This window comes from Equus caballus, chromosome 4 (genome assembly GCF_041296265.1).
Source record: "Equus caballus isolate H_3958 breed thoroughbred chromosome 4, TB-T2T, whole genome shotgun sequence".
In the NCBI taxonomy this organism is placed as follows: Eukaryota; Metazoa; Chordata; class Mammalia; order Perissodactyla; family Equidae; genus Equus; species Equus caballus.
The window spans coordinates 113,347,140-113,364,096 of record NC_091687.1 but is presented as its reverse complement, the minus strand read 5'-3'; the positions used below and the strand labels follow the sequence as shown (position 1 = coordinate 113,364,096).

Below are 16,957 nucleotides of genomic sequence, written 5' to 3'. Positions count from 1 at the left end.
AAAGCTACTGTAAGAAAAAACAGAAAATGCAAATCAAAGCATTTAAGCTGATGAAAATTCTCCCCCCAAAAAACAAGCTCGAAACAGAAGACCAAAGTTCACCACTCCAGACTGCATCCCATGTCCTCAAAAGCATTAGGAAAGGTATTTAAAGCAAGCAAACAAAACACCCAGAATCAGAAACCCACAACAGAAATGGATAGAAAAACGGCAAGAAATAAAACGAGAGTTGGAGTTGAACTCAGGAAAGAAAATGAAGAAAAAGACAAAACTGTCTCAGAAACGAATAAACAACAGGGTTCAGACCCAGTGAGGCTGAAGGGGCCTTGCCCTGGCAGAGGTTGCTCTCCTGACTTGGGGGTTTCCAGCACAAGCTCCACAGTTCTCTCACCACTGGGAGCTCACTGGAAACTGTAGGTTTTAGTGACAATACTTAGATGGCAAAAGAAAATGAAGGAACTATTTTAATGGAGTAATTTATTTGATAAAGAGTTTAAAAACTTGAGCGTTTTAGTGTTTTGAACATGGTAGTGAATTCAAAGGCTAATTAGTAACATCAGCAGCATTAGAAAATGTGCATCTTTATTTTTTTTTTTTTTTAAAGATTGGCACCTGAGCTAACAACTTGCCAATCTTTCCTTTTTTTTTTTCTGCTTTATCTCCCCAAACTCCCCCGTACATAGTTGTATATCTTAGTTGTAGGTCCTTCTAGTTGTGGTATGTGGGATGCTGCCTCAACATGACCTGACAAGTGGTGCCATGTCCGCGCCCAGGATCTGAACCCTGGGCCGCCACAGCGGAGCACGCAAACTTAACCACTCAGCCACGGGGCCGGCCCCAGAAAATGCACATCTTTAAAAGACATCTTTTCTAACAGCATCAAACCCATAAGGTACCTATAAACTCAAACATTCTCGATAGCGGCAATATCATCCGCAGAGGGGCAAAAATTAGTTGTTGAGGGACAAAAAAAATTGCTGTTTTAATGTATAAAACACAGATATAGTACTAAAGAGATAGACAATATATATGTGGTATTAACATTTCATGAAGGGGTGATTAGGAAACGAAAGTTTAAAAGTACTATTTGGTTAAGAGAATGAAGAGACAAGCCATAAATGGGGAGAAAATATGCAAAACACTCATCTGATAAAGGACTGTTATCCAAAATACACAAAGAACTCTTAAAACTCAAGAATAAGCAAGAACAAATCAACTTAAAAATGTGCAAAAGACCTGAACCTCACCAAAGAAGACAAACGGCAAATAAGCCTATAAAAAGATGCTCCATATTCTCATGTAGTCAGAGAGATGCAAATTGAAACCAGAATGACAGAGCACTACACATCTATCAGAATGGCTAAAAAGCTGACGTGTGACACACATGCTGGTGAGGATGGAGAGCACCAGGAACTCACAATTGCTGAGAATGCAAAGTGGTGCCACCACTTTGATACAGGCCCTTGAGGCAGGCTCTATTCATAATCGCCAACAACTGGAATTAACCAGTGCCCACCGACTGGTGGGTGAAGACACAAACCTAGTCCACACAGCGGAATACTGCTCAGCAGAGGGAGAGTGAGCCGCTGACACACAGCAACACAGATGAACTGCAAATGCATAAGGCAAGTGAAGGAAGCCAGACTCAAAGCTTCCACATTCTGCATGACTCCACTTATCTGACATCTGGAAAAGGCACAACTACAGAGACAGAAGACCCATCCATGGCCAGTGGGAAAGGGGAGACACAAAACCAAGCATGGGCAGGACAGGAAGACAGAGTGACAGTCGGTTCTGAGTGCAGACCCTGGACAAGTCTCCTCTCCCTGAGCAGCGGGGATGCATATCCATGAAGCACTGAGAGGAAGCCCCAGAGCACCAAGTGCCCACCAGGGGGCAGAGCAGGAGGCTGAGGCTGCAGGTGCAGTTGTGGTGGTGACCGTGATTGTGGCTGTGGTGGTTGTGACTGCTGTTGTTGTTGTAGATGTGGTGGTGGTTGTGGTTGCAGTTGTGATGGTTGTAGCTGTGGTTGTGGTGGTTGTGGTTGCAACTGGAGCCGCATGGCACGAAGTATTCACGTGAGTCTAACTAAGGATACTGGCAGGTCCAGTTGTTCTGGTTCCTTTTGTACCCCAAGAGGAGACTAACTTTCCTTCTATTTCACACATTAGAGGAATTAACTAAGCCACAGGAGTGGACACATACCAATTTGCCATAAGCAAATTTAAAACTAAAAGTTATCTCATTGAGGATTTGGAATCCACAAATTTACCAAGACAGAACATTCCAGTCAATGTTGGCCACTGACTGTGCATCACCTGGATGGAATTTTGCTTTTTCTATTATCAATCGCCCCTTTGCTCATAGGTCAGACTCCATCCTCTAAGGTAATCTGAATGACGTTCCTGAAATCTGTCATGGCTTTCCTAGAGACATCTGATCGGCAGGCAGGTGTCACTGACCAGTAGAAAATGTTGATGTCCTGAACGTCCAGAAGCAGTCACTCAGCTTCACATACTGATGTATCCGAGAGTCTTCTCGTAGATCCCACACGACGACTGAGCCGTGCATTGTTCCAGCAAATAGCAAGAAGGCTTTAAAAGGGCTAAAGCAGCAACACGTGACCTAAAAGGGCACACACAGAAAGCTGGAGACTGAAAACACGAGCCATGTTCACAGAGGCATGGCCCTCTCCGTTCCCCACAGGCCCAAGAACCTTCCACCTGGAAGCTGTGGGACACAGTCAGCAGGATGTGGCTGAGCATCAGCCTTCTCAAGTGGAAAGCAGGGATGACGAGCCGACCCTGCAGCACTGGTCACAAACACAGGAGCCTTGCACACAGCCGGGGACACAAGGTGTGCACCACGAGCCCTCCATTCAACCCAATTAGCTGGGCCTAGAATGGCAAAACCACCCTTTCTCATTTTATTTACATCCTATATCACAAAAAGCTAGTTTTCAAACCCCCAAAACTGACACCCGTGAAAGTTATTCTTCTCCACAGATTTGGTGGAAATCAATGGTTTTGAGGTCAAAGTGCATATGAATAGGAAAATACAAATGTGATGCAAACCCAGTAAGACAGCTAGCTCCCCCACTGTACTTCCACGGTCATCAAACCATGGCCCCATTAACCAGGAGCCGGGAAACACATGAGACTAAGGACTCTGAAAACCTCAGGCACTCTAAGAAACTTCTAAAATACCCATGACCCAAAGAGTGAAGGCCAAGAAGTATATTCTAGGATCCCAGACCATGCCCAGGGCGACCAATGTTTTCATTAAGCTACACTGACAGCTAATTCCCAATGAACCAAAGAGGCTATGACAACGCTGGGCTCCTCGGTCTGAGCTGATCCTCAAACTAAGAATTTCTAGAGTCAAAACAGACATATGCATGTTCTTTGTCACACCTGTACAGAAAGAGCTGAGGGTGGCTGAGGGGAGGAGGAAATGACCATGTAACTTCCCATCCTCCCACATCGCTGGCCCCGACACTGAACCTCCGCGCACCGCCCACCCTTCCTCTCATTACACCTGTGACTGTCTCCAAGTTGTACCTTCGACTCACATATCAGGACCTTCTGAGGCCCTGAAGGCTGCCAGATATCCCACACACAGAGCACATATTTGTCATCCAGCACAGGGGCAAACGCCTTTTCAGCCACCCCGTGAACAGACACCACCGTCTGCCTCTGAACCTGGGAGGCATGCAGACAGGACACTTTTCGATCTAGGGATAAAAGAAGAAAAACAGTTCTGCATTTTAGTGATCTGCCAGAATCCATGTTAAATTAACACACTTAAGAATATTCAAATACTTTTCAGCTTAATGAAGAAACAAACATGGTCCCTTCAAAGCTGCAGATGACTGACATCTGGGTTTTAATAAATGGCCTCAGTTCTACCTGAAAACTGCCCACGCTGGCCTCATGGTTTTGCTAAAAAGCAATCCTGCAAATTTAGTAGAATGCAGCCCGGGACAACAGGCTTTCTCTCTCGTCTACTAGCCACTCCCACAAACACCAAGCTGCCCAAATGGGATCTGGTGTAATGGGACCAAGACTTTGGTTCACCAGGTGAGATGAAACACTCAGTCTGTCAGACACCTGTCATCTCAATCTCATTTTCCTTCTATGACTTCAAGTTCATTTTACTAAAACACAACAAGTAAGAAAAACCTCCATCTGTTCACATTTGGAACCCACATGCATCATTTGTCTCTTATGAAGGATTCTAGAGATGTGTATCATCCAACTTCCTGCAGTTCTGCCAAGCGGCATCACTTACCAGCTCCTTTAACACCCATTTCTCAAGGTGGGCTGGGCGTGGGAGTGTGGACGTCCTTGTTTTGATTGCTACAGATAAAACCATTTACTATTTTTCTAATAGGATAACTCTTAGCTTTTAAAAACAAAAATACTATCAAAGAACACGAGATTTTTTTTAATTAACAATGTCATTTTTCTTAATGTTAAATGAAGAAGAATGTATATGAATCTAAAACCCTCTATAGCAAGCAAGACAGAAGAAACACCTAGAACGAGTGGCACCAATGCCTTGGCTTCACACAGGCCTGGGAGCACCAGGTGAAGCCGACCACTGGGCACACCTGGGTTCCTGGCTTCTTCACACAGACCAGGCCCACAGCTGCACCTACTACCTCACTAGCCACTTTTCTTTAAAGTTGTTTTTTTGTGTGTTTTTTCTTCTGGGAAAGATTCTCCCTGAGCTAACATCTGTTGCCAATCTTCCTCTCTTTTTTTTTTGTTTCCTCCCCAAAGCCCCAGTTCATAGTTGTATATTCCAGCTGTAACTCCTTCCAGTTCTTCTATATGAGCTGCTGTCACAGCATGGCTACTGACAGACAAGTGGTATGGTTGTGCAACTGGGAACCAAACCCAGGCCGCCAAAGCAGAGTGGACTGAACTTAACCACTAGGCCATCAGGGCTGGCTCAGCTGCTTTTCTTTAAAGCAAAGAGGGGACCAGCTTAAGAAATTTAAATTTGGTCATGCAAATGCAGTTTCTTTAAACTAATTTAAATGATTACATGCAATCACACCTTATGTCTGATAACACACGGGCTTCACTTGTTTAGCATTTCGTGTTTCATAAACATGGATTAACTTAAAATCTAAGTAAGAAGACCTAAGTGAAATGTTGAGCTTGCTACTCACCCATAACTAAGTCAATCACACAACTTTCACCTAAACACTCTCTCAGGCTGCTCCTACTGTCTCTCTATTCCAAGAAATCAAAAGAAACTGAATAACTTTACCGAAAAACAAACAGAAATTAAAACAAACACACAAAACCTCAGTTTCCATTCATTTAAATAATCTCATTCATTTAAATTGCTGCATGCCACTCTTCTAATCATCTTAGGAGAGTGTTCTTCATAATTTTAACACAACATTTAAGAAAACATAACATTTAAGCTTATACTTTGGAGTTCTTCAGAAGCTGAACCTCTCTCTGTTCTATATTCAATAAACCCCGTCACTTTAACGTAAGACGTAATGTTAAAGATCATTATTTCAACATAAAGGTTTAGTACTGGATTTAGAAACACACTCAGGGACGCCTCTTACTCTGCAGGAACGGCAGGCTAGTGTTCAACTGAGAGGACCTGTCACTGAAAGGCAGGGTGTTGTCCTGCATCCGGGGGCTCCAGCTGGGCTCAGCGGCCACTCGATCCTCTTCGAGCAAAACCGCAATCACCTTTCAAAGACAAGTGAGCAGTCAAGAAACACTGTCAGATGTACTCAGTTCTACAAAACAAAAAAATGTATTCCTCTTGTTCATTTCTTAAAATAACTTCTTAACTCCAATACATGATAAAAACTAAAAGAATGAAATAAAATTGTTCGTTCTGCACAACAGTGGAAATCAACAAGTAGAGTTCCATTAATATCAACTCTATAGGAGAGCCATTACTTAACGTTAGATGTTGTTTAGAGTGAATAAATTGCTAAAAAAACAAGAGAAGGAAAATGGCTGACATGCACCTTTTCTTGAATAGAAAGAGTATAAACATCATGGACACATCACTACACTTGTCCTCACTGGGTTAGGTGAGGACCTGGAAAAAGCAGAAAATGACTGTAATGGCTCTAACAGGGTGTGTTTACGAAGTTGATGAGTGAGGGGGAGACGTGGCAGACTCAGAAGAAATGTACCCCGGAGAATCAAGGGGACTGGAGGAGGGAGAGGAGCGTCTCGCGGACAAGCGAGGGGACCAAGAGAGGGAGGAAACATCTACCTGAGAACCGAGGGCACGGAGGGAGGGAGGGAACGTCCCCCGAAGAACCGAGGGGACCAGGGGAGGGAGGGGACGTCCACCGGAGAACCGAGGGGACCAGGGGAGGGAGGGGACGTCCCCCGAAGAACCGAGGGGACCAGGGGAGGGAGGGAATGTCCCCCGAAGAACCGAGGGGACCAGGGGAGGGAGGGAACGTCCCCCAGAGAACCGAGGGGACCAGGGGAGGGAGGGAATGTCCCCCAGAGAACCGAGGGGACCGAGGGAGGGAGGGAACATCCCCCGAAGAACCGAGGGGACCAGGGGAGGGAGGGAACGTCCCCCGAAGAACCGAGGGGACCAGGGGAGGGAGGGGACGTCCCCCGAAGAACCGAGGGGACCAGGGGAGGGAGGGAATGTCCCCCGAAGAACCGAGGGGACCGGGGGAGGGAGGGAATGTCCCCCGAAGAACCGAGGGGACCAGGGGAGGGAGGGGACGTCCACCGGAGAACCGAGGGGACCAGGGGAGGGAGGGGACGTCCCCCGAAGAACCGAGGGGACCAGGGGAGGGAGGGAACGTCCCCCGAAGAACCGAGGGGACCAGGGGAGGGAGGGGACGTCCACCGGAGAACCGAGGGGACCAGGGGAGGGAGGGGACGTCCACCGGAGAACCGAGGGGACCAGGGGAGGGAGGGGACGTCCCCCGAAGAACCGAGGGGACCGAGGGAGAGAGGGGACGTCCACCGGAGAACCGAGGGGACCAGGGGAGGGAGGGAACGTCCCCCGAAGAACCGAGGGGACCAGGGGAGGGAGGGGACGTCCACCGGAGAACCGAGGGGACCAGGGGAGGGAGGGGACGTCCCCCAGAGAACCGAGGGGACCAGGGGAGAGAGGGGACGTCCACCGGAGAAGCGAGGGGACCAAGGGAGGGAGGGAATGTCCCCCAGAGAACCGAGGGGACCAAGGGAGGGAGAGAACATTTACTGGAGAACCGAGGGGACTGCACATCTGAGGTTGGGGTATATAAATAAAGCCGAGGTTGAGATCAAGGTCTGCCCCTACTCCCCTGCATCGCGTCCTCAGTTCATTCCTACTCTAGCTCATCTCTCCTTCCCTTCACACCGCCCCTAAGTGCTCCCTCCTCTTAGCGCCCCATGAACTTACACTAAAAGAGAAGCCAATTAAATTAAAATATGTGAAAGCATGGTCTTATCTCCTAAACCAGGCTCTCACCCTAACAGTGGCCCGGGGAACAAATAACCACCAGATGTCAGTAACAGAGATGGAGAAACAGGCTTATTCCAAATCCTCAGGCTGGGTTCAACAATGCTTACTGTAATAATTGCTACCTTATACTTAAATTGGAGCTTACCCACAAAATATATGAGACAACTGAGGAAATAAGAACCTCGACTTTAGGCTTGATGACGTTAAGGAATATCACTAATGTTGATCCTTTTATTTGAGAGATTCATACTGAAATATTCTTGGAGGGAATCATATGGTGGTGTGATTTGTTACAAAATAATTGAGAGGTGAGTGGTGGGGTGAGTGGGTGGCTCAGATGAGACAAATCAGCCATCAACTGGTAACTATTGAAATACTCGGGGTTCACCATACTGTTCCCTTTATCTTTGTATGTATCTTGAAAATTTTCACAATGTTTTTAAAATCAAGAGTTTATTACTTTCAACTACCCTAGACGTATGCATGCCTTGCCAACTTAATATGCATTTTTCAGTCTACATTTATTTTAAAATGTAAGCGATTAATATTAAGGGATAGAATCCAAATACATAGACAGTACTTGTAGCCAAATACATTTACTGGGGTCATCTGCACACAAGGGCTAATGACCATGGACAGACACATCACAGAGCGTACCTGGCAGGCTGCCCGGAGAAAGCTGGACAGTCTCGGCGTATCGACCTTTGGCACAGCTGCAGCATCAGAGCTATCTGTACTCCCACTGCCTAAAACAAACCGGTTAGATAAAACAACCAGGTCCACACAGAAACCTAACATAAAGATGTACACCTGAAATTTATGTTATAAACCAGTGTTACCTCAACAACAAAAAAAACCAACAAGGTTGACTCTGAAACAGTCATGCATTGCACACCTTAAGTTCAGAGGTGTTACAACAGGACACTAGGAGCCCTGGAAGGACAGTCAGAAAGTTTCCATTTTATTGTCTAGATGTACTTGTGATTTCTTGAAAAACAATAACATCTTGTTTCATAGAAAGCCTGTAAATGGGATTCTACTTAAATGCATGAAGGAAAACAGTTAAGGCATCGATGTAATTACTACATAAGCGATGCGTTTAGGTGTGTTACTTTCTCAGGGTGAGGCTTCCTGAGGAAAGGGAGCAGCAGGATTTGCCGCCACACGGTCGATTCCTCAGAACAAACAGTCCCGGGAAACTAATATTTACCTAGAAATAACTGAAACGAATGCAGTGTAAGCAGAACACTGTGAGTTCTGGGGGCCTTCGGTGTACACTGATGCAACATGTCTGGAAACTGTACTTGAAATATGAAAATTCTCTATTAATGAAAACAAACTGTCCCCAAGTGAAGAGAAGAGAGTGTTCCAGAAGCATATTTGTAAAGTGCTTGACTAGAATGTGGACTCTTCCTTACGTTTGGGAATAAAAGTGTTACAAACCCGGTCAGGCTGCAACCAGGCCTCCAGCTCAGCGCTGAGTTAGTGGCTCACAAAAGCCAGTTTGATCCTGTGAAGAGCACTGGGTATTTCCACAGTCACATACTAAGAACCACACCAAAGAAAAAGACACAAGAGCAAAGAACAAGAACGGTAATAAACATGACACCAAAAATAAAGTAGACACTCAACTACCAACGGTCAAGAACAAAAAGCCGTTTACCCCCAGACACAGCCGTGCCTTCCCCTGGATGCTGGGTCCACGCTTCCCTGGTCTCTATCTCTTCAGTCTGAACATCTCTTTCAACGTGATCTTCATTATACTGAACATAGGCCTTAAAACAAAGGTATGCTGGAATTAGCACTGGGCCTCGACTTCAGAGAAATTTCTCATTATTGAAAAGAAAAATGGTTAAAAGGTTTAAAGTTAATAAGGAGAGTCTTCTTGCTTTTGCCAAAAGTAAGTATCATGGCATAAATGACAATCATTGCTTGCATCTTAAACGTTTAAGATATATATATATGTAGGCCTAATTTTCAAAAGTGTTTTCAAAAAGTCACATTAGGGGCTGGCCCAGCTGTGTAGTTGGTAAGTATGTGCGCTCTGCTTCAGCAGCCCAGAGTTCACAGGTTCAGATCCCAGGTGTGGACCTACACACCACTCATTGAGCCACGCTGTGGTGGCAGCCCACATGCAAATAGAGGAAGATGGCCACAGATGTTAGCTCAGGGACACTCTTCCTCAGCAAAAAAAAAAAAAGTCACATCAAACGATTGAGCTTTGGTTTGAAAATACTACCACACAGCCCACCAACATCCTATTCTCCTAGAACATACTGAGTTTGCAAAACCAAACATAATTTTTTTATTTCAAAAAGGTACATGCTTCAGTAAAGCCAGTTTTCTTACTAAGAGCTTTGAGACAAGAAAAACAAGCAAAGAAGTTAGATAATCTACTCAAAGTCAGTGAGTCACCCCAGAGCCAGGATTAATCTGTGAGCTTCCTGAGTTTCATTCTGTGACCTTCTTCCTACTGAAAGAGTATTATGGATTAAATGTACCCAAACATCATGAGTGATGGCAGTATAAGGAAAATAAGAGGTAAGAGATGATCCCTGACTTCAAAAACTTTACCATATTGTGTCGGGAAGTTGGACTAGCACAGAATTAATGACTGAAAATACTATAGGGAAATACAAAATTGGGTGGGATGGACTGCAGCAACTGTGGCATAAGAGAGAATTCAGTGTGAGTCACAGGGGAAGTCACCTAGAGAAGAGACCACGGACAGAGAAACAGACATCTAGAGGAGAGAAGGGGAAGAAGTACATAAACAAGGTAAGAGAAACACAGGTGGACAAGGGAGGACCTGGAAGGTAAGAGAAACACAGGTGGACAAGGGAGGACCTGGAAGGTAACAGAGAAACACGGGTGGACGAGGGAGGACCTGGAAGGTAACAGAGAAACACAGGTGGACGAGGGAGGACCTGGAAGGTAACAGAGAAACACAGGTGGATAATGGAGGACCTGGAAGGTAAGAGGGAAACACAGGTGGACGAGGGAGGACCTGGAAGGTAACAGAGAAACACAGGTGGATGACGGAGGACCTGGAAGGTAAGAGAAACACAGGTGGATAATGGAGGACCTGGAAGGTAAGAGGGAAACACAGGTGGACGAGGGAGGACCTGGAAGGTAACAGAGAAACACAGGTGGATGACGGAGGACCTGGAAGGTAACAGAGAAACACAGGTGGACGAGGGAGGGCCTGGAAGGTAAGAGAGAAACACAGGTGAGGGGCCTGGCAGCCTAAGGGACCTGTTCCAGAGGCAGGGGTGTAGAACAGAGCACATACTACAGATGCAAACGGCATCTAGACTACAGGGAGCCTGTGTCACTGCATGGCAGTGCTCAGAGACCTTTGCATTACAGGATTTCATACAGATGTTAGGGCTGCTGCACCCTCACCAAAGACTCAAGTAAGGGATCCAAATGTGACATTCTACTCCACGTTTAATCAATCCTCTGCTCTACAAGAAGCTATCCCTGGAGCCTCGGCACGTGCCCCATTCCCTCCACGTGGACCATCCATCAATGCTCAGGAGCCTTGGGAGCATCCGTGGACATGTGCCTAATTTCTCCAGGCCAATGAGCATCACATGATGAAGGGGTTCCCTTTCCCTCAAGCCTCTATCCTCTACACACCAGTCCCACGGGCTCATTTGCCAGAACAAGATGTGGTACATACAAATTTACATCTGTACTTTACTTGTATTTTGTCACTTCGTTAAGACATCTTGTACTAACCTGCTTGGTATTTTTTTTCCCAAAGTTTCTGATATACATGTCATATTCATTTACTGGTGGTAGATCCAGGAGAGAGAGAGCGTATGAAAAATCTAAGTCAATAAGCCAAAGCAGTTTTGTACTGCGAGTCCTTTAAAATAAATTGAAAACAAGACAGAAGTTAAAATGAATCATGTACAAAGGAAATATAGGGAAAGTGTAGAAACCTGATGATCAGATGTAGGTTTTGTCAAGGACCCAACTTCTGTTTGGGTGTGAGCCTGAGGTATTCAACAGTTAAAGACAAGACAGTCACGCATGGACCAACGATCAGAGGATAACATGAACCACATTTTTGATGATTCTAATTCAGTGCCCCTGAGGCTAACACAAAATAAAGTTATAATACGTGTATGCCTAGCACTTTCACATGAAGTGATTCACTTTATCTCACGGCTGATGTCTTGACTAGAAGGATGACATTTTTGTGATGTCACCTGGGCTGGGGCAGGGAGCACAGCTTGTCTGGGTGTCTCCCTTTTCAGCCCACTCTTCTTGAGGCTCCAGGAGACCTGTTTCCCACAGGACTTGAACACGGCAGCCTCCCACGCAGCCAGCTGCCCCTCCTCCCCACAAGCCTTCGAGAAACTGTGTGCCCTTGCTTCTCCTCTGGCCTCAGAGACCTTTCCAACTGCCCGAGCTGGTCCCTCCTATCCTTCCAGACACCAGGGGCCAATCCTCATATTCACTGTTTGTCACTCCCACCGGAATATAAGCTCTGCATGGGCAGAGAGTTTTAGGTCTTTCATGTACTATGACTTCCAGATGGCTGGTGCTGAATCAGTGCGTGTTGAATGAGAGAATGAATGCTCCTTCCAACATTCAGGCATCTCGATAAATTGATTTGCCCTCTCCTTCCTTTCCACTCACTCTCAGGGTCTTTACAAATAGCTGCCACCTTCCCATAACATTCTCTGAACACCATCACCTAACCTCCCAACTTTTTACCTTGTCCTCCAAGAAGCACCTCCAAAAATGCTTCAACCACATGGCACCTCCAAAAATGCTTCAACCACATGGCACCTCCAACAGACGAACCCTACCACTTTCCTTGGTTGCTCACTGATTGTGTGCTGTGAGGCAGGGGTTCAGGGTCCTTGTTTCCATACAAACCTGACTGTTCCAGCATCATTCACTCAAAAGACCAAGCTTTCTCCACTACGCCCCAGTGGCAATGCATCCGTCAGGCAGCCCACATTTAAATCCACCTCTGGACTCCCCTCTGTACACTGGTGTGTCTGACTATCCACGTGCAAAGAACAGTTCTAATTACTGTGCTTTATAATAAATCTTGATATCTTATAATCTTTTCTTCAAGACTGTCTTCACTATTCTTGACCTTTTGCATTTCCATATAAATTTTAAAATCAGTATGTTAATTTACACACACATACACACTGCTGAGATTTTTATCGGAATATCATTGAATCTCTTTGAGAGAAACTGACATCTTTGCAATATTAAGACTTCCAGTGGCCGGCCCCCTGGCCGAGTGGTTAAGTTCATGCACTCCACTTCAGCGGACCAGGGTTTCACCGATTCGGATCCTGGGTGCGGACACGGTACCACTCATCAAGGCATGCCGAGGCGGCATCCCACACAGCACAACTAGAAAGACCACAACTAGAGTATACAGAATATAAAACTATGTACTGGGGAGCTTTGGGAAGAAGAAAAGAAAAGAGGAAGATTGGCAACAGATGTTAGCTCAAGGCCAATCTGTAAAAAAGAAAAGAAAAGAAAAAAAGATTTTCAATTCACAAACATGATATGCCACCCATTTATTTAGGTCTTCTTGAATTTCAATAATGTTTGTAAGTTTTCTATGGTCTTGTACATCTTCCATTACATTCATCCTAATCCTATTGTAAATGGCAACATTTTAATATTTTTTCATTGCTAGCATACAGAAATAACTGATTGTTGTATATTGACTTTTTATCTAGCATTCCTGATAAATTCATGCATTATTCACATTTATTCATAAAGTCTAACAGCTTATCAGGTTTTTAAAATTTCTATGTACATAATCATGTTGCATTGAATAATAAATGTTTTCTTCTTTCTAATCCTTACAATTTTTATTTTTCTTGCCTTATTGCACTGGCTAGGATCTTCTACGATGTACAGAACTGATGAGAGTAGAGATCCATAGCTCATTCCAGATCTGAGAGGAAAAGCTTGTCAACAGCAGCTATAACGTCAGTTGTAGAATTTTTGTAGATATGCCTTATCAGACAAAGGAAGTTCCCTTTAGTCACAGTTTGCTAAGAAGTTTTATCATGAACGAGTACTAAATTTTTTCAATTGTTTTTTTCTGCATCTATTAAGAGGACTATACAGTTTTTCTCCTTTATTCTATTAAAATAATGAATAACATGGATTAACTTTTGAATGTTAAACCAACGTTGCATTCCTGATTATTAGGTGTTACTCTTTTCAGGTATTCTCAGATTCAAGTTGCTAATGTTTTATTAAAGAAATTTGTGTATATATTTACAAGAAATATTGGTCTGTAATTCTGTCTTCTAAAGTCTATTAAATTTTGGTATCAAAGTTTGGCCTCATACAACAGGCTGGAAAGTGAATTCATGAAGCTAGCAGTTATTTCTTCTTAAATGTTTAGAAGGCTTTAATGGACCGTCTACACCTGTAGTTTAATTTGTGGGAAGGATATTTATGTATTAAATACATTTAATTAATATAGAACAATTCAATTTTTCTATTGCTTCTTGAATCTACTGTGATAAGTTGTGTCTCCTAAGAGTTTACTCATTTCATTTAAATTTTTATTGACATAAAGTTGTTCATAATACCATCTTATTAGCTTTTTAATGTTTGTAAGATCCGTAGCAGTATCCCCTTTTTCATTCTTGCTATTGATTATTTGTGTCTCGCTTTCTCTCTTTTTTTCCCTTGGTCAGACTGCCTAGGGGTATATAAATTTTATGAATGTTTTCAAAGAATCAATTGTGACTTTGTTGAATTTATTGTGACTGCTTTCAATTTTATAGATTTCTGCTCTTATCTTTTATTATTTCACTCTAATTTCTAACTTACTGTTCTTTTCTTGGCCTCTTGAGATAGATGTTTAGACCACTAATTTTCTATAGCTTTAGCTGCATCCCACAGGTTTTAAAGTGCTGATTTTCATTATCACTGTTAAAAAGCAGTTTCTAATTACATTTGATTTCTTCTTTGACCCAGTCTATTAAAAAATATACTACTTAAATTTCAAACTTTGGTGAATTTTCTAATTACCTTTGTATTATTGATTTCTAGAGCTTAATTCCACTGTGTTCAGAAGACAGACTCTATTATTTCAATCCCACGCCCACAGCATACAATCTTTTTGAGAAATGTTCCATGTGTACTTGAAAACAATATGGATAATGAAGTTGCCAGGTATAATTTGCAATGTATGTTAGGTGTAGTTTGTTAACCACGTTGCTCAAATCTTATAAATCTCCACTAAATTTCTGTCCCCACTAAATTTCTATCAGCTACAAAGAGAAGTATGTTAAAAATCTCCATCTGTGCTTGTAAATATGTCTTTCTCCTTTTAGTTGCATCAGGTTTTGCTTTATATATTTTGTAACTCTAGCATTGGGTTCATACAGAGGAGGATTGTTAGAGTGATCCGTTAGATTGTTAGATTTTATCACTATGAAGTGACTTCATTTCCAGTAATCTCCTTGCTTTCAAGCTTAGTTTATCTAATATTAGTGACATCAGTATTATTTTGGTTACTGTTTGCTTGGTATATTTTTTCCCATCCTTTTATTTTCAACCTTTCTGTGTCCTAATATATAAAGTTTGTCTCTTGGAAGTAATATATACTTGAATTATTTTTTCTCCAGTGGTACAATACTTGTCTTTTAATTGAATTGTTTAGTTAACACAGAATATAATTACTGATAGATTCTGGTTTAATCTACCATCTTCCTCTTGTTTTCTATTCATCCGTAAGTCCTTTGTTCCTCTGTTTTCTCCTTTCTTGCCTACTTTTTGATTAACCATGTATTTTTTTTATTATTCCATTTACTCCTCTATTATCTTGTTAGTCATATTTTTTTTGCATTATCTCTTAATGGTTACCCTAGATATTTCAGAATGCATTTCTGACCTTAATGTAAAATTTACCTTACATCATGTACTTTCACCTCTTCCTTCCAGGACCTTACACAATTTATTATCCCCTTCCTTACCCCAATTCTTGTACAGTCACGCATCACTTAACACAAGGACACATTCTAAAAAAAGCATTCTTAGGCAACTTGACCACTGTGCAAACATCACACAGTGTACTTACACAAACCTAGATGGTATAGCCTACCACACACGTATGCAGTACGTTACTAATCTTATGGGACCACCGTCATATATACAGTCCACCATTGACCAAAACATTGTCATGGGGTGCGTGACTATAGTATATTGTGAAGTAATTTAATTCCACATACATTTAAATCCCATAAGATGTTACTGTTATTGCTTTTTGCAGTCAGCATTAATTCCTATTCACCACACACTGATCCTTCCCATTGCCACTGTTTCCTTTAGGTTTCTGTGTTTTCATCTGGGATCAATTTCCTTCTGCCTAAAAAACTCCTTTAACTGTTTCTTTTACTGCAGGTCTGCTGGCAATGAGTCCTCAGGGCTTTTGTCAGTCTGAAAACGGCTACCTTTTGCTTTCATTTTAAAGAATATTATTTACCTGGTACCAATTTTTAGCAGTAATTTTGTTTCAGCATTTTAAACATATTTGTCATTGTCTCTGGTTTACATCGTTTCTTTTGAAAATTTAGCTTTAAGGCTTACCGTGACTCCTTTTAATGTAATGGGTCTTCCCCTACCCCTGGCTGTTTTTAAGGTTTTTCTTCCTTTTTCTGGTTTCCAGCAGTTTGAATATATTGTGTATAGATGGACTTTGTTTATATTTTTGTTATTTGTATTTATCATTCTTGAGCCTCTTTAAGTTGTAGTTTGACAGCTTTCATCACTTTTGAAAAACTCCCCCTTGGGGCCGGCCCCATGGCCGAGTAGTTAGATTCACGGTGCTCTGCTTTGGTGGCCCAGGGTTTCACCATTTCAGATCCTGGGCGCAGACATGTCAACGCTCACAAGGCCGTGTTGAGGCGGCGTCCCACATGCCACAACTAGAAGGACCCACAAGTAAAATATATAACTATGTACTGGGGGGATTTGGGGAAAAAAAGTAGGGGAAAAAAAAAAAAGAAAAACTCCCAGGCAGCATATATTCAAATATTGCTTCTGCCCCAATCCTTCTCTTGTCTTTCTGCGATGTTACTTATACACATGTTAGATGACTTTTGCTCTCTCTCTCATATCTCTTCCAATATTTTTGGTATACTTCCATCCTCCTTTATCTCTGTGCTTCAGTTTGAACATCTTCTACTGTTCTCTCTTCTAGTTCATTAATCTTATCATCTCTCCAGTAAAACTTGCTATTAAACTTATCGACTGAATTCTTCATTTCAGTTTATTTTGTGGGAAGGTTCCAGAACTTCCTTGATTCTCTCAGAGATTTCAGTGTTCTGTTGAAATTAATCTTTTTTAATCTGTTTTCTTCAACATATTACTCATCACTATTACAAAATCCACAACTGATAACTGCACTATCAGGATCACGTATGGGTTCATTACTACTCTTTGTTTTTTCTCTTAGTTTTTGGTTGTTTGAGTC

General features: G+C 42.8%; 1 protein-coding gene across 22 annotated transcripts in view; it reads right to left on the bottom strand.

The window, feature by feature from the left end:
* The window catches only part of DYNC2I1 (dynein 2 intermediate chain 1), a 73,636-nt gene that overhangs the window by 17,652 nt on the left and 39,027 nt on the right, over positions 1-16,957 (bottom strand). For all 22 annotated transcript variants that reach the window (XM_023640125.2, XM_070266127.1, XM_070266131.1 and 19 more), the window contains 6 exons: positions 11,212-11,341; positions 9,131-9,242; positions 8,125-8,213; positions 5,594-5,723; positions 3,561-3,733; positions 2,463-2,625 (listed from right to left, as the gene is read on the bottom strand). In XM_023640125.2, the coding sequence (XP_023495893.2) occupies positions 2,463-2,625; positions 3,561-3,733; positions 5,594-5,723; positions 8,125-8,213; positions 9,131-9,242; positions 11,212-11,341 (797 nt within the window). The remainder of the gene's footprint in view (positions 1-2,462; positions 2,626-3,560; positions 3,734-5,593; positions 5,724-8,124; positions 8,214-9,130; positions 9,243-11,211; positions 11,342-16,957) is intronic.